This window comes from Lipophrys pholis, assembly GCF_963383615.2.
Source record: "Lipophrys pholis genome assembly, chromosome: 7".
Classification (NCBI taxonomy): Eukaryota; Metazoa; Chordata; class Actinopteri; order Blenniiformes; family Blenniidae; genus Lipophrys; species Lipophrys pholis.
The window spans coordinates 11,460,858-11,481,270 of NC_137638.1; the positions used below are offsets into that span (position 1 = coordinate 11,460,858).

Genomic DNA, 20,413 nt, shown 5'->3' on the forward strand with positions numbered 1-20,413 from the left:
GGTGCAGGCAATGTAGCTAATGGGTTGATAAAACATTAATCTTTCTCCACATCAATGGAGGAACACCATTTTTAAGAGTTGTGTGTAGATTAAAATCCAAGAGTTTGAGGGATTCATTACACAAACTGAAATAGCACATTGTAACCGTGGAAACACTCCATTTGTTGCCAAAATGGCTCCAAGCCACATATAGCGAGAATGTGAGAACAAAGCAGTCAGAAGATGGCAGAAGACGGTGGTACTCTTTATTACAACACATTTTAGAAAACCAGCTTGTGTGGGTAGACCCCATTAGACAGGCAGAAAGAGGACCGCAGGTACCCCTTCATCTGGGGGATCTGTTTGACGAGGGGCAGAAGCTGAGCATCAACTATCTTCTGGTCTCCTTTCCTCTCCTCTGTCACCTGGTATTTCTGTGGAGGGAAAACAAGTCGACAGGTCAGCCAACAAAAGAACCTCAAAAAAAAACAAAACAACAAACATTAAAAAAACAGGAGGTCCACCTCACCTCTTTTTCTGTATCAAAGATCTCTCCCTCCTGATGACGGGGCCTCCTCAGCTTCTTCTTCTTGAAGTAGGCGTCCTGCAGGGTTTTGGGGATCTTGACACCAGAGATGTCGATCTTGGTGGCGGTGGCAATGACAAACTTCTGGTGGGCCCTGCGCAAGGGGACTCTGTTCACAGCATGAGGGCCTGAAAACAAGACATTTTAAAGATTACGTCCTTTCTTCCCCCAGTGGGTCAAGTCCTATACACAGTAATGACTAAAATAATTAAGGTAGCAGATATGCTTACCAGTGACAAGCAGGAGACCACTTGAGAGCTGCTTCAGGAACACCACGCGCTAAACAAGACAAAAGACAAGCAGGGTCAGTGAAGCTGCTTTTCTAAGTCCAATGCTACAATATCAGTGTCACAACAAATATCTGCTTTCTAAGAACTATGGAGAAAAAAAACATTAATTTGGAATAACAATGTTTGGATTTCACTATTTAAAAAGGAAAAAGAAACATGGAGGCGATGGCACTCCTAACTTTCAGTTCTGAGGATGAAGCAATATTTAGGTCAGTGGCAGCTCCAATAGTGCGTGGGAACACTCGCTTCCATAACTTGCCCATGCAGCGTTTCAGAGTAGGCGAGCAGGACGTCTGTGCTACTGAGCGTGTGATCGAGAATTTGTGTCCAAAATGCACATCTTGGGGCGATTGTAGTTCCAACGTAAAGAGCTTTTAATAAAATCACCCCCCAAAAAAAGAAACCAGTCAGATCCAAACCATTCTTTTCTGTCAGACTCCACTGAGAATATCAGTTAAGAAGTAACGTTATGAGTTACAAGGCAAAACATATGTTGATGCTTATGATCATTGATTTTACCCAAATGTATACACATTTTCCCACCAATTTAGGGGACAGAGACATTCCTCTTGTACCACTATCCTTGCACACCCACAGCATAGTCCTAATCCAACATCCTTAACATTTTGTTGTTTAAGTCAGTGCTATATCACTTTTGTCTTTTGATGCATGTAAACTGCTGCAGCATTTCTTTCACATCAGGATTCCAAGCCTGCGCCGTGAACATCAATCATTTCTTTTATTCAAGGACATTCGAGTCATTGTCGCAGCATGTGCCAGAAATTGTTCTCACCTTTCCACGATGGCGGCCAGTGAGCAGAATGAGGACCGTTCCTGGTGTGATGGAGCTGCGCAGCCTCCTCTTATGCTGGGAGAAGGGCTTCTTTCCATGACTCTTCAGTTTCCGGGGAACGTCCTCTGTGGGGTAGTAACGGGGCTACAGCAGGAGAACATAAAAACAGTCTATTTAGTCCCTACACTCCAAGGAAAACGTCCACATAAGAAAAAAACTAAAAGCACTCCAACATTAGAACCAATTAATTTGTTAGTATGCAAAGGAACATTTACGTTCATCTGTCACACATGAATTATTTGTGCTCTAGCTTTAAGAGCTGGATGCTTCACATTTGGATCGGTTCCATCATGTACATCTAAAATCCCCAATTCATAGAATTATTCCAAGCACTGACAACTGCATATAAATAATATGCAAAGCACATGTGCCCTACATCAGGCTCCACGGGAGTGATTTGCACACGTTCCTTTAGGTAGCAAATGACAGAACTCAAAAAGCAAAGCAAAGTTTAAAGGGCAGATAAAAAATACTGGCTGTACAAGTGTGCAGTAATTACAAGAAAATTATGAGCCGTACAACTTCCTCCACTTTTAATACTGGTAATGGACAGCTACCTTTACAATGTTGATGTCACAAAATGGTACATTCAACCATCAACTCACCATCTTGCGCAGCTTGACAACACGAGTGCCGCCGTTCTTGTCTCCTCCGACAGTCTTTACGACTGTGGCCTGGGGTCTCGTTTTGATTTTTTTCTCCACCTAAAACAAGGTATATCATGATCAACGATTGTTGCAACCAAGAATCAGTATTTACTTGGTTTTTGCATTTCAGTAGTGTCTGGGATGAGGGTTCTGCCCTCACCTTGGTCTCAGTGGTCTTGTTCTTCCTCTTGTACATGGCCCTGCGGGCATACATGGCGGATCGGGAGTAGCGGCCGATACCACGAGCCAGAACCGGGTTCCGGCTCACATGCTTCTTCTTGGCAGGCTTCTTGTCTCCTTCTGCCATCTGAAAGAATGAGAAGACATTAATATTCTGAACTCTTCCATGTTTTTTGTTAAGATTATAGAGGCAATAGGTGATATAATTTCTAATTTAGTGGAATAGATAAATCACAGGCTTAATTGACAGGCTATTAACTCTTCTACAATCCAACTTTGCAGCATCACATATTAACAGGGAACATTAGGATGAAGCACCTTGAAGCAATTTTATTAACAACAATACACAAAACAAAATCATTAGTCAGGAAGTATAAACGTCGATCCTATTACATGATGCACTAGAAAATGCGTTCTACTTTGTAAACGTCTATAAATGTAAAATGCTGAGACGCGAACAGCCATTCCCGATACAGAAGCATGACAAGTGTGGCTAGCTACAACTTAGCATCGGTTTAATGTCAAACAATCCGCTTCTCTCCTGTAACGCAGAACACCCTACATTAAAAAATGTGTTTTAAACTTCCTTAATGTCATAGAGGACGACGGGAATCATTCACAGTACAGCACGTTTATATCTAACAGCGTGGCGAACAGTGGACTCGGCACGGCCGCTAGCCGGCGGCCTACTGCTGCCGACGCATTCAATCCGTCGTTATTACGGCAACATCGGGGACAAATCATCGCAATAACGACATCTAACATATCATCTGACTGTGTCGATTCTTTTCATGGTACAAGTTTAATGCAGTTTTAACTTAATATCCCAGATGAAAGCGGATTTTTATTCCTACAACAGCACGAAGGCAGGACTCTTACCTTTGCTATGAAAAAAAGACCGATATCCGGGCACGTGACGTATATATGGACGCCGGTGACGACGTGTACGTAATTGCGTCATGATAAAATCGACGTGATGGTAGTTGTAGTCCAATCGATATTTCTTTCTTTTTAGCGAAATTTCAAATAAAATGACAGGAAATTAAGCCAAAGTTCGACGATTACAATGAATAAAGTATTAATTCACAAACTTCACACCTTCATGTTTTCATATAAAGTCATGGAATAAATGGAAGGATAATAAACATTTATTTTTATTCCACTCTGAATTATTCACCTTTGTGCTGAGTCTGCCCCCGAGATTTAATCCATTATTATTAGCTTCATAATTCCATCCACTATGGATGATGTATGGATGATCCATACATCATCTGTACCACTCAATACACATGCACACCTATGCGCAATTTACAGTCACCCATTAACCTCACATGCATGTTTTTGTTTCGTGGAAAGAAGCCGGAGTACCAGGAGGAAACCCACACATGGGGAGAACAGGCAAACTCCATACAGAAAGGTCCGGCCAGTATTTAAACCCATGATTTTCTAGCTGTGAGGCGAGAGCACTAACCACTGACATAGTTCCAAACTTAAAAATAAGCTCTGACTTTGACTTAATTTTCTTCTGCAGCATGTCATGATTATGATCCAAAAAGTGCCTCAATATTCTAAATGTGTAGTGGGCAAGGGAAGTATTCAGACCCCCTTAAATTTTCTCACTCTCAAATTGCAGCCAATTTCTAAAATTATTTTAAGTTAACTTTTTTTCCTCATTAATGTACACACATCAACCCATATTGACCGAAAAACACAGAATATTAGACATTTTAGCAAATTTATTTCACAGCAAAAACTGAAATATCACATAGTCATACCATACCCTTTGCTCTGTTGTGAGTTGAAGTACCATTTTTGAGCTAATACAGCCATGAGTCTTCTTGGGAATGATGCAACACATTTTCCACATCTGGATTTAGGGATCCTCTGTCATTCCTGATCCTCTCCAGTTCTGTATGTTGGTGGACAGCCATTTTCAGGTCACTCCAGAGTTTTCCAATTGGGTTTAAGTCAGGGCTCTGGCTGGGCCGCTCAAGAACCGAGAGAGTTGTTCCAAAGCTATTCTTTCATTATTTCAGTCAAGTGCTTTGGGTCATTGTTTTGTTGGAAGGTGAACTTTTGTCCCAATCTGAGATCCTGAGCACTCTGGAAAGTTTATCCACACATAAATTAATCAAAACATCAAACACAGAACTTAATTTATTTGAAAATTTTAATTGAGATCATTTCACACGGCAGTAAAAAATGGGTTGTTAGAGCCACCACAGGTCAGTCACGTTACTTCTGCTGATGGAGTGATAAGAGTACATTCTATGGCAAGAATCAATATACTATAACCTTATCCAAACTAATATTAAATATTCACCCAACATTGTATTAGGCAGATACACAGACAAGTCTCTTGCATCAATGAAGAGATAAGTGTGTGTTGAAGATAAGCTGTTTATCACCATAAGGCTTCCAGCAATGCTGGACTAAAGGAAAGTACATTTTGTTTAATTGGAGAAAATTAACCAAATAGGGAGCTCAAGTGTATGGATTCAATCTGTCTTTTTATTCCCAAGACAACTGTGAAGCTGTGGACAACTACGAAACCATTCCTTTTAGTATGACTTTTTATTTTTTTCCTAATGAATGAGAGACGTGCAGGGTATTTTTTGGACAACTGCAGTTTCTTCAATCAGCACTTCTCAAGGATGATGGCGATGCCCTGACCACCACCGATACAGGCAGAGCCAACAGCATACTTGCCTCCTCGTCGCCTGTCATAAACAAAGTTAGTCATTAGACACATAAACATACAAGTGTGTAATGTACAATATTAATAAAGACAAGGCTACCTGAGTTCATGCACTAAGTGAGCAGTGATGCGTGATCCAGAAGCACCGAGGGGATGTCCGATGGCGATAGCGCCGCCATTGACATTGGTTTTCTCTGGATTCAGTCCGAGGGCCTTGGAGACAGCCAGGAACTGAGCAGCGAATGCTTCATTCACCTGGGGAAAGTAACAGGCAGCAGCTGAGAGCATTAAACAATGGATTGTTGTGGTTTTTTTCCCCCTCATCGACACCGCGTTTACATGATGAGACAGAAAAAGTTGAGCCAGCCTACCTATGCAGAAAAATTATTTGCAATTAGCTGTGAAAGGTGTTTTGGACAACCTTCCTTTGGAGTTCCTTCACAAACTTCTCTGCAGATTTACCAACAACAACTGATGTCTCTTTGGGTGCATGATGGTCACAGAAAATAGTGAATTTTCTTCTGTTCGTTGTTAAATGATAAAAGACTATTAACAGCTCCATTGTTGACAATGGTCTACTTAAAGATTAATAGGATTTTCTGCAAAGAAAGCACTTTGTGGTATTTGTGTTGGTTGAAGGCTCTGAGGAGTTGTTAAATCAATAGAGAAAATGTTTTGCAAAACTTGAGGAAAAGTCACAAAATTTAGTATTTCATCCTGTAACAAACCTCAACAAGATCCATGTCATTAAGAGTGAGGCCAGCTTTTTTAAGGGCTTCTGTGATTGCGGGAACAGGACCTAGGATTATTAAAATAGAAAACGGAATTCTTAATACAACAAAATATGTCAAAGATAATATAAACATTATTTTATTCTACTTCAGTGTTGAATTATATCTTGAGTGGTGGCAACTCACCGATTCCCATGATGCTCGGGTCACAGCCAGAAACATGATAGGCTACAATTCTGGCCAATGGAGTGAGCTTGTGTTCCTTCACGGCGTCCTCACTCGCAATCACCACAGCAGCGGCACCGTCAGACACGCCCTGGACATCAACACAGTTAGCACCTCTGTAGGTGGAGCTGAGGATTTCTGCACAATATCATACGACTAAACATATCAAACAACCATCCAAATTGCAGATTTTGAGTTTGAGATGACGCACACCCCTAATTTAATGATAAACCACAGTCCTTCTGAAAGAGGCAACACCTTGGACCTAAACTCACAGACGCATTAGCAGCAGTAACAGTTCCTCCCTTCTTGAAGACAGTCGGCAGTTTGGCCATCTGCTCCAGTGTAGTCTGAGGACGGGGGTGCTCATCCTGAGCCATGGACACCTTGCCTTTCTTAGCTTTCACCTCAATGGGAGCGATTTCTGCAGTGTAGTACCCGCCCTCATGAGCTATAAAGAGAAGAAGTCAAAGGTTATTTATTTGGAATGAGAAAATTAAAAAACATGTCCATCTCTCATTAATCAATCAAGTTTGTAAATAAATATACTTTCATAAGTGATCAGAATGGTCCCCTTGAGGTGTTTTGCCACAAATCCCAGTGCTGATCACAGTTTCTCTCCAGGATTAAGTATTTTATTTGGAGTCGACTGAGAAATGTAATCAAAAACTAAACCATAGCTCACCTGCTTTCCACTTTTGTTGCGTCTGGTATGCGTAGTTGTCACACTCTTCTCGTGTAATCTGGTATTTTTCAGCCAGGTTTTCTGCCGTGATGCCCATTGGGATTTTTACATGCATGTCTGTCAGTCCTGCCCATAAAGTGTCCTCGAGCTGCCAAGTACATGCAAGTGTTATGTTAATCTCAGAATATATGATTAGAGTTTTTGTTATTGCCACAATAACTTCAGATTCATTCATTTTGAATGCTCTGATATCTGCACGTGGGGAAAACACAACCAAAAACCAACCTTGAGATCGAATCCAAACTTTGTACCAAATCGTATATTGCGAACTGCATATGGGGCTTGGCTCATGCTCTCCGACCCTCCACAGAGGACCACCTCTGATTCCTTGAGGCAGATCTCCTACAGACAGGAAGCAATTCGAGAATAAACTCAAAGACACAGATGTTCATCTTAAAAATTGTCATTCTATCATTTTGTGCTTTAGTCTGATACTCAATGAGCTCATCGTTCAGTTTTTTTTTTTTTATTTCAATGAGAAAAATATATGAATCAGTGTATAGTTTAGAGTAAAAGGTGGTTGAAAGCACAACATTTAAGTTAATGTGTAATTTTGGTCATGGTAGAATGGAAGCCAAATATATAGTATGGAACTAAATAAAAATGAATAATCATTAGACCATCTAGGTGTATAATTAGAACATTCTTTTGATTTTATTCTACAGCTCTGTTCCGTAAAGCAAGCTTACTTGAGCACCGTTGATGATGGACTGGAAACCAGATCCACAGAGTCTGTTTACAGTGAGCGCAGGCGCTGGGATGGGAACGCCGCTTCTCAGGCCCACGTGACGGGCAATGTAGGCTGCATCAGCTGAGCTCTAAAGTTAGGATAAAAGGATTATAAGGTAGAGACTAAATTAAGAAACAACACAGTTACCAACATTGATTTTCTCTGTGATGCAATGTTTCTTGTCATCAGAATATACTCAGTGTGAATGAGCTCATGTACCTGCATGACATTTCCCACGATCACACTGTTGACCAGCTCTGGAGCCACGCCCCCCGCAGCAAGGGCCGCTTTGGCTGCATGCTCAGCCAGATCTGTTGCACTGTGATCTCTCAGGACACCGCCGTAGGTACCGAACGGAGTACGCTTGGCACCTACAATAAATACGCCTAAACAGGAAAAAAAAAAAATCAGTAAACACAATGAGATACAGGCAGATCATAGGAGAAAATCTGTTTTTAAAATTTTTTTTAACAAATGTGACTTGTCAACTCTTGCTACAGAGATTACCAACAACAAGTTTAATAAGATGGAACACAATGTCTGTGAAGTGACTGTTCTGCAGGTTTAAGATGTCTCTGCTGCAGCACAGCTAATTCAAACTAATGGATCATTAACAAGCTTTGCAGAAGCATGTCACCTTATCAGCCTGCATTTTGGTATATCCACAGGTATTCCGGTTATGATTTATAAATGTCATCTCCAAACCCTTTGCACTCTTGCATCATCATACTCCTACCTTTATGCTTCACTGTTGTATGTAGTCCCGAAGTCAAACAGAATAATCTCTATGCAAGATGCACAAATGTAACCAGGTGTCATCCTAACATATGACATGCTTTTAATATTTATCCGGCTATTTCTGCATTATTTCACCACAATTAAACTATTTCTCCTAAAGAGCAAGCAGGGATTTAGTTGGAAACCTTCCATAAAGGTCAACATTGTGCAATGTATTTCGCACTGTTTGAGCTTTCTGTGATAACCTGAAACTTCGTGAGATAACCTTATCTCTAAACTAAATGATACACTTTGGGTCAGTTTCAAATAGGACATACGGTACTTGCAGCTGTTAATATTAAATTATGTAGCTCTGAATACATGAAGTGGCTTTATAGTTCCCATATTCTCATGTCATTTGCCATCGCAGTAAAGTCTGGTGAAAGACAAGGTTTTTGTCACTTTGTTTTTACGTGGATCCATATTGTAAACATATGTGGACAAACATGCGTCATAGATTAATACCCTAGATCCAGTCCTTGTGTTCACAAGTCATTTTTATAGCCACTGGAGGGTTGTTTGTTTTGATTTTCAGTCATCAAGGGATGTTGACATCCTGGTTTGAGAAGCAATCTTCTTTTGACTTATTTTTAATCATTCTTTGACAAACTAATCTTAACGTCTTCAAAGTGATGATTGAGAAATCATTATACAAACGAGGTGACCTGAATTCAGTAAGCATCTGACGGTGAGATTTTGTTGGGGGAGTAGATAAATGACTTACACATTAGGCGTTTGTCACAGTTCCGTGGAAAAGTGATAATCACGTTTTTGGGCTCGTCGTATCCTAATTACGTCTCTAAATTATTCAAACAAGACACCAAATACCTGCTCAATACCAATCTTGACCTGATCTTGTCACCTTTTGCCTACATTGTCGTAACATTATGTGCCAACCTTCCTGGCACAATAATGGAATAACCAACAAAAACAAAAACAATACTGTGACGATATTTGTTTTAATCACATGCAATCTAACGCTAAGGTATTATTAAACAGAGACCAGTCCTATTAATAGGCATTTTAATGCATCACAATGCAATGACAAGTTAGATACTGAAATTCAATGTTTGTTTACCTCTGAGCAGTGACATGACGCTGATTCCACAGAAGATTCAACAGATTCAAAGAAAGTCAGGATCAAACTTCTTTCCTGATGTCTGTCCCGGTGCAGAAATCCTGAGACAGTCAGCGGCGCCCTTTCACCCACATCCAGCACGCGCTCAACCTTTTGCCCGCACTCTTAAGATTCAACACACATATTCACTCTTAGATATTTAAAAAAAAAAAAAATGATCACCAACACATTGTAATATTCATATTTTTCTTTATCTGGCATCAAAAATCACTATTTCTTTCAATTGAATAAAGTTTTATTTCATTGCGATACAAAATATCCACGAAAGTGCGGCACTCCGCGTGAAGAACGGGTCTTCGAAACGTCATCAGCACGCGACGCGCCTGTTGTGTCACTTTTCCTTCGAGGCGACATGTGAATATTTTTATTGTGTTTCCCCCGGTATGAGTTTAAATTGGGACGAGGCGAAGTGAAGAAATGTCTGCAGCTCTTTCACGTTGTGTTTGCAGGGTTGTACCCCGACAGGCCGTTCCTTGGAGGTCAGTATTGATGTGAGCTTTCTGTGCTCGACCCCGGGGAAGGTTACAGGAGCGAGGGATGATGTTCTGCTCAGGTCGATGTTAGAATAACACACGTTTGGGAGGTCTTTTAAGCTTTTTTTTTTTTTTTTTTGTCATTTCTTTGCAGCTTCTTGTCAGGTGGAACCCACCACGCGGTGCAGCCTCTTTGGTCCACTCAGGTGATGACATTGAAGACATCTGCCCCTCTGAGGTACGACTCCCAGTGCTGGTTCAGCACAACCACTGTTTCTTTGTTCACTTTCAGGATTTTGATGAATTGTTGGGAGGTTTGCAGCATATAAAAACATAGTGTCATCAACAATGTGTCATCTCAGATAAGCAGAGACCTCCTGACTACCGATGTCTGGAAGAAATTTAGTTCTTGAGCTTTAATAAGAGGATAATTTCAAATCTATGTTATAGCTCCCTAGCCCTCCCAGTCATGTTATCACGGTAGGCAAATAATAAAAAATAAAAAAACGTCTGTACAACAAAATTGTAAATCACAAGCTTGTGAATGATCATGGAAGGCAAGGGAAATTATTTATAGAGCATCATTCAGACGGCAGGTAATCTACCGTGTTTTATAGGGAAATTAATGAAATACATTAAAACAAAGTGATTAAGAAAAGCAACAAAAGGAGACTAAATTAAAAAAGTAATAAAGGCTATTTTTTATGGAAAGCATGTGCAAATAATAGTGTTTCCGACCCGATTTATAAGAAGTGCATGTGCCAGCAGTCCTCATGTGTTCAGGATGTTTGTTTCACCTTGTTGGCTTCTGACTCTGAAAAAACTTGGCAAACCTGTTCCTGAGGACGTCGGGGGTCTGGATGTTTCATATTCTACATGTGACTATGAAATGTATTTAGGCCTGAGACCATTCGAAGCTTTATAGACAAAAAATGTTTAAGTCAACCCTTGGACAAACAGGCAGCCAGTGCAGAGGTTGAAGCTCAGCTGTAAATTGCTCAACCCTCTTTGTGTTGGCGAGGACTCTGGATGAGCAGGAGCTGTATAACAGATTTTCTGTGAAATGCACCATAATAATAATTCAGCCTACTGAAAAAAAGTGCATGAACAAACTTCTCTGAATATTGTTCGGTCAGAAATCCTTTAATTTTTGCAATTAATGTAGCTAAATTAAAACCATGGGACTCCGTGGCAGAACTGCTGTACTCAATACCTTTACAATTGTGCATAATAAAGTGGCTGATATAGATTGATAATATAACATTAGGACTACCACCATGCAGTCACACTCCAAAGAGAGAACGATTTGCTTTGTCAAAGCAAAGGGACAAAACACAACTGTGTTTGTTATAGAAAATAAGTGTCAAAAGGAAGGTATTGATTATTGTCATCAAGTACTACACAAAAGCCCAACACCAGAAATCTTATTACAGATTAGTAAATGACTTTGCATGGGTTTGAACTGTGTGGAGGGTTTATGCAACTCATTATAACAAATATATAAAACACTTGTAATAATCTTTTCTGTCTTGTCACTGAATGAGCTGACATAGAGCTTCCTGTTTGTATTGTGTCAGAGCGGAGCCAAAGAAAAAGAAGAAAGTGGACCCAAGAAGGGAGCAGATAATGAAAGAACGACTGAAAAAAAAGTTGAAGAAGCTGGAGAAGGTTGCACCCGAGTTCATCCCGATAGAGGATTTCATCATTAACAGCAAATGTCTGGATGAAACAAGGTAAAACATTTACAATGTTAGATGCAGCGATTGGTTTGGATTCCTACTGAAATTTTAAACTTTAGACCTTGTCCAGTATGGGAGAATAAACAATAATCTTCATGTTCATTCATTATTTTCAATACCAAAATCCTGCAGGAGTTGTTTTTTTTTCACACTTTGAATCTTGATATAAAAAAAATTAAAAATATATATATGATAAATTAAGCTGTATGTACATATAGTCTTCACGTGCTCGTAAAGCCATGAACACTGTGACAGTGTAGTACAGCCAGTTTAAAGTCAACAATTAGAGCTGAAGTGGGAAAAAACTTCATTTGTTCTCTGCAAATTTAAAGGGGGTTAAAAAGAGTAAAGCCTGTTCATTTAGATTTTTTTATTTTTATTTCAATCAGGTGCTATTAAAATTGTAACTCTTTAGGTTAGATTTTTTGAACAAGTCATACATTAAAAGATAGGTTTGGTATTAAAGCTCCCCCTGATTATTGATATATTGGATTTAAAACAAAATATGTTGTGTTAGGGCTTTTATATAATAAAGCTGGATGACAGATCTGGCTGATTGTTCAGCAGTAGGAAAGGTCATTGCAGTATATTTAAAAATCTGTTTTTATGTATCAGTTAGTTTTCCCTTGCTATGCATCTATTCTTTCATTTCTGCCTTTTAATTTCTATGAATATTCTCTTAAAAGGGAACGCAGCATTCCAAGGCTTTCATTTGATGAAAGTGAGGGTCGTGCCCTGCTGCTGAAAGAGTGGAGTCGATACAAACAGGTCAGCACTTAACATTGCTCTTCAATCTATGCTGCTTTCACAGACATTTTCTTTCTGACCTCTGCACCCTGCACAGTTAAAGTGCCACATTTCCTATTTGTTCTTGCAGAAGCAGCATATGGCTGAAGTGAGTTCTGTTGAACTTGCTTTAAAGGCACAGAGGGAGGCGCTACACGAGCTCAAGCTGGAGTCTGAGGAGCTGTACCAGGCAGCGCTTACGCCGGACCCACTTCTCTTTCCATTTGTTCACGAAGGTCCTACCCATACACCACCAATACCCAAGTACCAAGCACCTGATGGAAAACACAAGGATGTCACCAAGGTGTTCACGCAGTGATGACAGAGACTACAATGGAATTGTTTCAGTACATCTCCTTGTCTGTACATTCGGACAGCCTGCATGTGTATGATGCATACAGATACTTCAGCTCCTGTCACACTATTCTTGGAGATTATGTATTGAATTGGATTTCAAATTTATGTAAAAAAACAACAACCATGAAACAAAATTAAAAAATAAACTTTTTTATCGACTAAGTTCATTTGTGTTATTCAACGGCGGAAAAACAATAATTGATGGAGTGAAACTTAAAGTCCTGTGGTATTTTGGAATAAATAATATTTTACTGCACAGGATAATTATGTATTGCAAATGTAGCACATTTACTGCTGGTGAAGACCAGAAAGTGGAGAGGGGTCAACAGTTCATTACCAGTGCATACAAGCCGCTCTAGTGGAGCTTAGCATCATGAACCTCCACTTCAAATCAGGTATGGCCAACAGTCTGTGCACATATTGGATTGAACTCACGGGTTGAGGACAAGAATTTACATACAGCAGCTCTCTGAATACACTGTAATAGCTCGTGAGTAAAAGCCTGTCTGTCCAACATTTGGTTTCAAAGGCTGTGATGTCCATGAAATTAGATATAAATGATTGGAATAGGTCAGTGACAGAGTAACATGGGCAGTTTAGGAGTCTTGAGGTCTTTCCTGGTTCAGAGGCATGTTCCAGTCTATTGGAGGCTCTCGCCTGAGCTCCCACACAGGGGTGAATTTCTTTTGTTCTGCCACCCGGTTCCGTTCACTGCTTTGCAACGCCTCCTGCAACACAGACACAGTATATATTCTTAATGGTACCCAGACAGTATCACGGAGAATGAAGTTTTTGGGAGATTGAACACTGATGCTTCAAACCTTTGCCTCTGTGCTTTTGTATTTTTCCCACTCTATGCAGCTCTTGTAGTCCGTCTCCCATTGCACGCAGGATGGGATGGTACCATGCGAGTAGTAATGGTGAAAACGGTTCATTAAACTTTTGCAGTGTCGGTACTCACTCCAGTAATCCTCACATACTCTTGGTGACTGAGTAGACAAAGAAAGAATCAAACTCAAGAGGCATCATCATTTACAAACAGCCAGGAATCTATTTGGGGGATAAGGGGGGTCTGGACAAATCCTTAGACAAAATGCTCTCATAAAAATGCTGAGATTTCTCTCTGGTATACAGTCCCTCCAGCATTAGAATTTCAGCCATTCGTCTGATAAATATTGTGATACATTTGACTGGCAGCGCCCCTGAGCGGTAGCTTCAGTGAACGAACCACCAGTTTTGTTAGAATAATAAGGATTACAAAACAATACAGTGAGACTTTAAGGCAGGTCGTGACTAAACGTCCCAAATGAAGACTGCTCAGGTCTCCTGTGACATTGCTCTCAGTGGAGCTGACTTTGGTGGGTTAGCGGTCAACAATCTTGTTCAACTGAATTCATATTTGCTTTATTTTAATGATTACCAACCATCCTAAGAACAGGACATGCATCATTGAGTCGGGACAATTTGGCGACAACGCGAATAAGAATAATAGGAATAAAAAGTGTTGTTTATATACCATCCACGTTGATTCTGCTGGCCGGGACATCGTTAGCCACGTTAGCTTCAGCTCTACTACTTCCGGTGTGTCAGATCAAATGGTTTCCCTGTTCACTGGTGTCCTTTTTTGCTGCCACTAACACTAGAAGTCAAGAAGAGACACACAAAAGGTAAGGCACTCGGAAATATAATCGTAATTGCAGTAAAACTACAGAAAACTAAATATTTTTGTCCGTTTTTTGATAGCTGCTGCTACTAGAAGCAACACGGGACGCCAAAGGAAGTTGGCCACTAGTTAACAGGGGAACCAGTTGATCCGGAACACCAATTTAGATCTTTGCGGCATTGCACCTTTTTTAAATGCTATGTAAAGCGTATTTGAATGTTCATAAAAGCGCTATATAAGTTTGATGTATTATTATTATTATTATTATCAAATAGACTTAAAAGAATTAAAAAAAGATGGATCTTGTTTTGTCAGAACAAGGAAATCTATCAAGAGCAGTTCTATAGAGTGACATTTATTGATGTACTTGATACACAAAAGGGTGTTTAAAATGGCAATCGATGCTAATAAAACCGTTTTTCAATATCAAATATATCATATTTCAAAACACAAAAATGTGTTAAACATAGATTAAAACAACGTAAGTGTATTCGTTTAATAATTAAAATTTATAACATTTCGTTACATAATAATGTTATGCAGATTTAACACAACTATAATAATGCCTGCATGAACTACCGATTTGGACAAACAAGGGCATTTCTCAAAGGGTTTGGTATACAATTACTGTCATTTCACACCACTTACTGATATTGCTGAATATGTTAAGGTTTGTCAGTTTTCCACTGTGAAAACAACCATTTATTTCCTAACATAAAATAGAAGAAAACTGTTGTTTATTTATATTCAAGCTATGCAATTGAATAAAAATAACACAATATTTTCTAAACAGTCCTTTATTTGTCTTTAAATAAGCAAAGTAAAAGCATAAAACTTCAAATTGTTAATCTAACTCAGGAAAAACTTTAACATCTCACTTTCAGTATAACTAAAATGAATGTATTGTAGCTCCCGTAACAAAGGTATTCAGAAAAACGGCATAATCAAGTTGAAGAGCAAGATAGTGACAAGTGTCGAAAGGTCAAAAGTAATTCAAATCTCATATCAGGACAAAAATTCACAACTTTTTCTTTAAACATGTGAAAAACCAAATACCCGCAGAAAGAACAGGGCTTGTGTGTCGCCATCTCCTTCAGGTGTTAAACTATTGTCAGAGGTTTTATTACAAACTATAATCAAAGTCAACAGCAAAAGTCCAGTTTCAAAGGGACTGTGAACCAAAAAATCCAACGCAGTTGAAGAACATTTTTTTTAATTTGCTGCTGAGGGTGACAAAAGATTTGGTAGATGTGTACACTAAGCAAGTCCACCCATCCTTTATTGTTCAAGGTTTACGACCCTTCTTCCGTAGTGATTGTCCTTGTCCTGAGAAGGCGATGAATCGATTCATGGCATCGTCCTAACCAAAAAAAAAAGACATATTCATTTTTGTAAACTGACAACCACAACATAATTTCTTTGTAAAGATAATTAAATAAGGAAACTTAGCAGAACTAAATAAATATTAAAATGCCAACATTTATTTACTATGTTCATATTACTCACATCATCTACGATTTTCCTGGGCTGCGGCCTGGAGTTTCTGATGAAAGTAATCCTGCCAACCTTGAAGTCGTAGTTGGGAATTCCTCTGTGGGATGAAAAATTAGACAATTAACCTTATTTATGGTGTAACATCAACAGTTCTTCCTGTAAAACTAACACTGATAAGTTTGTTTGTTTTTGTTTTTTTAAATGGTGCCGGGATAGACATAGCTTGTGTAGGATTTGAAAGATATGTGTGAAAATGAATAATAAAAATAAATAAATCTGTTGTCCAATCTCACTATCATCTGCTGTGCAATCCAGCCAAAAGATACTCCTAAAGAAAAACTTGATTATGAGGTAAACCATTATATTGTACGTAACGTTCAGAGTTCTGGTGTGTACACATGAAAACATCGCTTCACCTTTTGATGTCATCTGCGGTGAGAGGGGCAGGGCTGGGTTCAATTCCTTTTGTTTTGCCATCCAAACGATTGCCAGAGCCAGTAAAAGCCTGACCACGGAAACAGATTCCAATTACTTTAGTCTTTACGACTACCGTTAATAAGAGTGTGAACGTGTACTCACTCTGAATCCCGTGTCCATGTCAGCATAGCTGCTGGGATCTGCTTCCTCCTCCTAAGAAGACATGATTTTTATCACATTGTTCAGACTACCAAATTAAAATGTAAATGTAAAACCTTACTGCTGGTTCCTCGTGATACTGAGGTCTTCGTTCAGGCTCTTTATAACCCAATGGAGCGTCAAAATCCACCTGAGAAACCAAGTTACAACGCATCAGTGGAAAAATCGTCACAGCAGTTTATTTCTATCTGTGACAAAGCCACTGATCTTACATTCATGTCACACTCGATGATGGATACTGCTTTATCTGGCTTGGTCTCCATCACTCTCAGCTCGTAAATCTGAAACACATCAAAACCATAAGTCTGCAGTAAAAATAGTATTTACATATCAACCCACCATTATTGTGAATTAATTTACCTTTTCATTGTAGTTGATGGCGATGACATCACCAGTGGTCAAGCAAGCAAAGTTTCTCAAAGCATTCTCCAATCTGTAGAGAGACGTGTACTTAGTGGAAACACTTCAGGTAAAACACAACATGTAGGAATACAAAAACTAATAGTGAAATGGTCCTGAGTAATAAGTCTTACACAGCTTTGGGGTTTGTGATGTCCAGGAAGTCGGGACTCTGAGGCTGAAACTTGGAGTAAGTGGCCACCATAAGATTGACGCTTTCCACTTGGACCAGACCGCCTTCTTCCAGCAGCAGATTCTGCATCATCTGCAGTAACAAAAATACACAAAACATGAGTATTGACTGGAGCTTAATAAATGTATCTAATAAAGGGTAGAGACGTACTATGTCAGGATCTATAACTACTTCCAAACAGGACGAACAGGTTAAGAATAAGAAAAAGTTATTATCTCTTAAGCTCATCAAACAATTCAGTCTTGGTGACCCCAACAAGAACCTCAGTGCCGTTCCTCACCCAGTGTGGCAGGTAGCAGATTCCCTCATCTGCCACAAACTCCAGGACACCACAGTGTGTCATTCTGTCAGAGTTCTTGTTTGTCAGTTTGAACAGCATTGGATAAGTTATGTTAAGCCTGCCTGGAATGTTAGAGAGAAAAATATATAAATCATACAGACACAAATAAATTTTGATTTATTTATGATGCATGGCTTTAGCTTGCACTTACTTAGCTGGTCAAGGGCTGAAGGTGGCATTATGACTGGAAAAAGGAATAATCACATTCAATCCAGAGATAACACACATGGTTAAAGACGACCTGTTAAATATTTAAATAGATAAATAACAATGTTTAAATTGTGATATAATTACATAATAACACACAATGCCCATGTTTAAATTGCCAACAATCCATATGTGATGCGTGGCAAAATGTGTATTTCTTATGTGAAATATATCTCACTTTTGCCTCCTTTCTCCACGTCGGAGCGGTCGTTGGGGCCAGCCAGCATCGACACCGAGTAACAGCGGTACTGAGTGGAGAAGCGGTTCTGAAAGCCCCGAGATATTGTGTGGTCGAACACCTGGAAGGAAAACTGGAGAAAACCAGGCCCAGTTAATAAAAACACGCACACTTTCGGTCGTTTTGTAGCGTTTCGACGATGTTTCAACTTGGTGATGACGGCGCAGAATTCAGCTCAGTGGCAGCAGTGTTGTTGTTGTTAGCCGCTCGCTAACTACACCACTTCAAACTAACAGACTTATTTCGACGCAAATGTGTCGACAGCGACAAAAACGGACAGGCTGATACTCACCATGTTGACAGTTTAGATCTGTGCGGACTAAACGACTGAGAATAAGATTTTAAATTCAGCAAACTGCAGATGTACGCAGTGGTCTTTTAGCTGCTGTTTTCAGCTTTTTTCCGGCTGCGAGCCGGAAGTCAAGAAGAGGAAGTGACGACACCGGCGGCCGTTTAATTTTATTAATACAGTATTAATTTATTTTTTTCTGTGTTGTTTTTTTCTCTCAGAGTAACCAGTTCCACACCCACAGGAGCACGGACACAAAAAGCACATAAAAACATGCGGGTTGTACGGGAATATGTTGCGATGTCTTTTGTTAACGTTTCGGTCAATCCACCTCTGTAGCCAGGGAGACGCTGAAATGAAAGGAGAGGCAGGCACTTAAAATTATCTGTGGAATTTTCTGGTCTACTTCATTAAATAAAATTTTTTTTAAAAACATAATAAATAGATACAGTATTTTGAGGCGAAACATTTGGCAACATATATATATATATATATATGTATAACAATATCAACAGAGATGTCAATATCACTTCTGTTAAGTACAAATATGTCGATGTCGTCGTTCACAGTAAGCAGAGTGGCGCAGCGGAAGCGTGCTGGGCCCATAACCCAGAGGTCGATGGATCGAAACCATCCTCTGCTAGAGACGTTTTTTATACGTACACAAACCGGAGATTGAGATCACATGATTTCGTCAAACAAGTTATAACCTCTTTGCAAATGCTGTCAAAGTAATACTACCACCTGACTAGAAAAATTACCCAGTAATAATTCAAGAACAAAACATAACTAGGAAATAACTAGGAAGAAATTACATTTAAAAAATAAATGTGAAAAGAATCTAAACGCTTGAACTGTTCGAAATGCATGTTCAATAGTTTTCAGGCAAACACTATTGGTTTAAAAATCAGATACTCACTGCAGTGAAGGCATTTTACAGATACTCAAGGGCCCAAGAAATGATAAAAATCGAATATATATATTTAGCCAAAATGATAGAACTGCAGCAGCCAGACCCACACATGAAACAATCCGAGAACGCAGCTCTGAAAAATTCAGCTGGAATTAATTCAGATTATCGAGTTGGTAAAATAAAGGAAATAGAAGATGTTACATAGGTGATTGTGTATGACAGCTTGTTACATAATTGGGGGCAGCTCTAATTGTCGGCTTTCTTTTACTTACACACAGCACTTCAGACTCTGATTCCTAAACTCACCTGCTCTCTGTGCTAGCACAGTCTCCCGTGTCAAGCAGGAGCAGACAGATGGCACAGCTTGAGGAATGTCATCTGGATCCTCAAACAGGCAGATTGGAGTGTGACCAGTGTTCAAAGTTTGGGCAGATGGTCACTGACATGCTGGATAGGCTTTCAGAGAGCAAGAGGGCGGATGCCATGCATACAATGTTCAACTTGCTGTATGAACACAGGCAGTAGCAGGAGTGAACCGTCAGGCCCTCTTTGGCACACGAAAGATCCAGTTCACACTAAACTGAACTTTAAAAATACTTATTTTTTCTAGTTTCATATATATAATAGTTGATAGATGATCGTTGTAGTCGGTCTAGCCTAATATATACACTGCCTGGTCAAACAAAGTTGCAACCTGTATTCAACCAAGGAAAAAGGTAAGAGCCCCCTATTAGATCATTACTGCATTGGCAATTATCTTTCAGTTGGCAAAAAGTCATTGAACCCAAACTGATGCAAAGAGAAGCTTCTTATTTCTTAAACAACCATGTCGAAAGACATATCCCGTGGTCGTGGAAGAGGGTAGGTCTGTTTCAGAAGAGTCACATCATTGGCATCATCAAGCAGAGGAAACATCATAGGAGATCGCAGAAAAGTATGATTAAGAACTGAAAGAATAGTGGGGAAACATCATCCTCAAAGAAGCAATGTAGTCGGAAAAGTGATTGGCGATCACTTAAATGTTTGGTGAAATCCCATCGCAGAAAAACAACACAACACAGGGCTATCCTGAATAGGAAAAATGGGAGTATTTCCACACACAATGCA

General features: G+C 39.5%; 5 protein-coding genes across 5 annotated transcripts; 1 reads left to right on the forward strand and 4 right to left on the reverse strand.

Moving 5' to 3' along the window:
• Positions 1 to 231: 231 nt before the first annotated feature.
• rpl6 (ribosomal protein L6) lies at positions 232 to 3,447 on the reverse strand. The gene is made up of 7 exons (XM_080466489.1): positions 3,415 to 3,447; positions 2,516 to 2,662; positions 2,314 to 2,412; positions 1,649 to 1,792; positions 796 to 844; positions 509 to 693; positions 232 to 413 (listed from the first exon to the last, which is right to left on the reverse strand). Exons 2-7 carry the CDS (start codon positions 2,660 to 2,662, stop codon positions 261 to 263), a joined length of 777 nt encoding a protein of 258 aa, XP_080322615.1. The 5' UTR covers positions 3,415 to 3,447; the 3' UTR covers positions 232 to 260.
• An 809-nt stretch (positions 3,448 to 4,256) lies between these two features.
• Positions 4,257 to 9,900, reverse strand: acaa2 (acetyl-CoA acyltransferase 2). The gene is made up of 10 exons (XM_080467105.1): positions 9,520 to 9,900; positions 7,884 to 8,050; positions 7,624 to 7,752; positions 7,160 to 7,276; positions 6,875 to 7,022; positions 6,465 to 6,640; positions 6,151 to 6,280; positions 5,962 to 6,032; positions 5,334 to 5,488; positions 4,257 to 5,255 (listed from the first exon to the last, which is right to left on the reverse strand). Exons 1-10 carry the CDS (start codon positions 9,533 to 9,535, stop codon positions 5,174 to 5,176), a joined length of 1,191 nt encoding a protein of 396 aa, XP_080323231.1. The 5' UTR covers positions 9,536 to 9,900; the 3' UTR covers positions 4,257 to 5,173.
• On the forward strand, positions 9,870 to 13,094 carry mrpl40 (mitochondrial ribosomal protein L40). Its single transcript, XM_080467106.1, has 5 exons — positions 9,870 to 10,058; positions 10,207 to 10,290; positions 11,630 to 11,785; positions 12,478 to 12,559; positions 12,669 to 13,094. The coding sequence occupies exons 1-5, from the start codon at positions 9,997 to 9,999 to the stop codon at positions 12,894 to 12,896; spliced, it is 612 nt and encodes a 203-aa protein (XP_080323232.1). The 5' UTR covers positions 9,870 to 9,996; the 3' UTR covers positions 12,897 to 13,094.
• Positions 13,095 to 13,530: 436 nt separating this feature from the next.
• Positions 13,531 to 14,513, reverse strand: cUnh22orf39 (chromosome Un C22orf39 homolog; the record flags this gene model as incomplete). Its single annotated transcript, XM_080467107.1, has 3 exons — positions 14,451 to 14,513; positions 13,756 to 13,923; positions 13,531 to 13,662 (listed from the first exon to the last, which is right to left on the reverse strand). The coding sequence occupies exons 1-3, from the start codon at positions 14,478 to 14,480 to the stop codon at positions 13,531 to 13,533; spliced, it is 330 nt and encodes a 109-aa protein (XP_080323233.1). The 5' UTR covers positions 14,481 to 14,513.
• A 418-nt stretch (positions 14,514 to 14,931) lies between these two features.
• On the reverse strand, positions 14,932 to 18,531 carry ufd1l (ubiquitin recognition factor in ER associated degradation 1). The gene is made up of 12 exons (XM_080467104.1): positions 18,397 to 18,531; positions 18,045 to 18,177; positions 17,811 to 17,843; positions 17,600 to 17,721; positions 17,261 to 17,391; positions 17,088 to 17,160; positions 16,940 to 17,008; positions 16,789 to 16,857; positions 16,671 to 16,721; positions 16,508 to 16,596; positions 16,104 to 16,188; positions 14,932 to 15,957 (listed from the first exon to the last, which is right to left on the reverse strand). The coding sequence occupies exons 1-12, from the start codon at positions 18,397 to 18,399 to the stop codon at positions 15,883 to 15,885; spliced, it is 933 nt and encodes a 310-aa protein (XP_080323230.1). The 5' UTR covers positions 18,400 to 18,531; the 3' UTR covers positions 14,932 to 15,882.
• Positions 18,532 to 20,413: the final 1,882 nt, after the last annotated feature.

Bases quoted from the DNA above. Each gene is read 5' to 3' on its own strand.
- rpl6 (XM_080466489.1), bottom strand. From the start codon at position 2,662: ATGGCAGAAGGAGACAAGAAGCCTGCCAAGAAGAAGCATGTGAGCCGG. The intron at 845-1,648 runs GTGAGAACAATT...TGTCTTGTTTAG, and splicing joins CTGGCCGCCATCGTGGAAAG to CGCGTGGTGTTCCTGAAGCA. The intron at 414-508 runs GTGAGGTGGACC...TTCCCTCCACAG, and splicing joins TCTTTGATACAGAAAAAGAG to AAATACCAGGTGACAGAGGA.
- acaa2 (XM_080467105.1), bottom strand. The intron at 7,753-7,883 runs GTACATGAGCTC...TCCTAACTTTAG, and splicing joins TCGTGGGAAATGTCATGCAG to AGCTCAGCTGATGCAGCCTA. The intron at 6,281-6,464 runs GTGAGTTTAGGT...GTTGATGTCCAG, and splicing joins TTACTGCTGCTAATGCGTCT to GGCGTGTCTGACGGTGCCGC.
- mrpl40 (XM_080467106.1), top strand. From the start codon at position 9,997: ATGTCTGCAGCTCTTTCACGTTGTGTTTGCAGGGTTGTACCCCGACAG. The intron at 10,059-10,206 runs GTCAGTATTGAT...ATTTCTTTGCAG, and splicing joins CGACAGGCCGTTCCTTGGAG to CTTCTTGTCAGGTGGAACCC. The intron at 12,560-12,668 runs GTCAGCACTTAA...TTGTTCTTGCAG, and splicing joins AGTGGAGTCGATACAAACAG to AAGCAGCATATGGCTGAAGT.
- ufd1l (XM_080467104.1), bottom strand. The intron at 17,722-17,810 runs GTAAGTGCAAGC...CTAACATTCCAG, and splicing joins TTCAGCCCTTGACCAGCTAA to GCAGGCTTAACATAACTTAT. The intron at 17,009-17,087 runs GTAAATTAATTC...GATGTGTTTCAG, and splicing joins CCATCAACTACAATGAAAAG to ATTTACGAGCTGAGAGTGAT.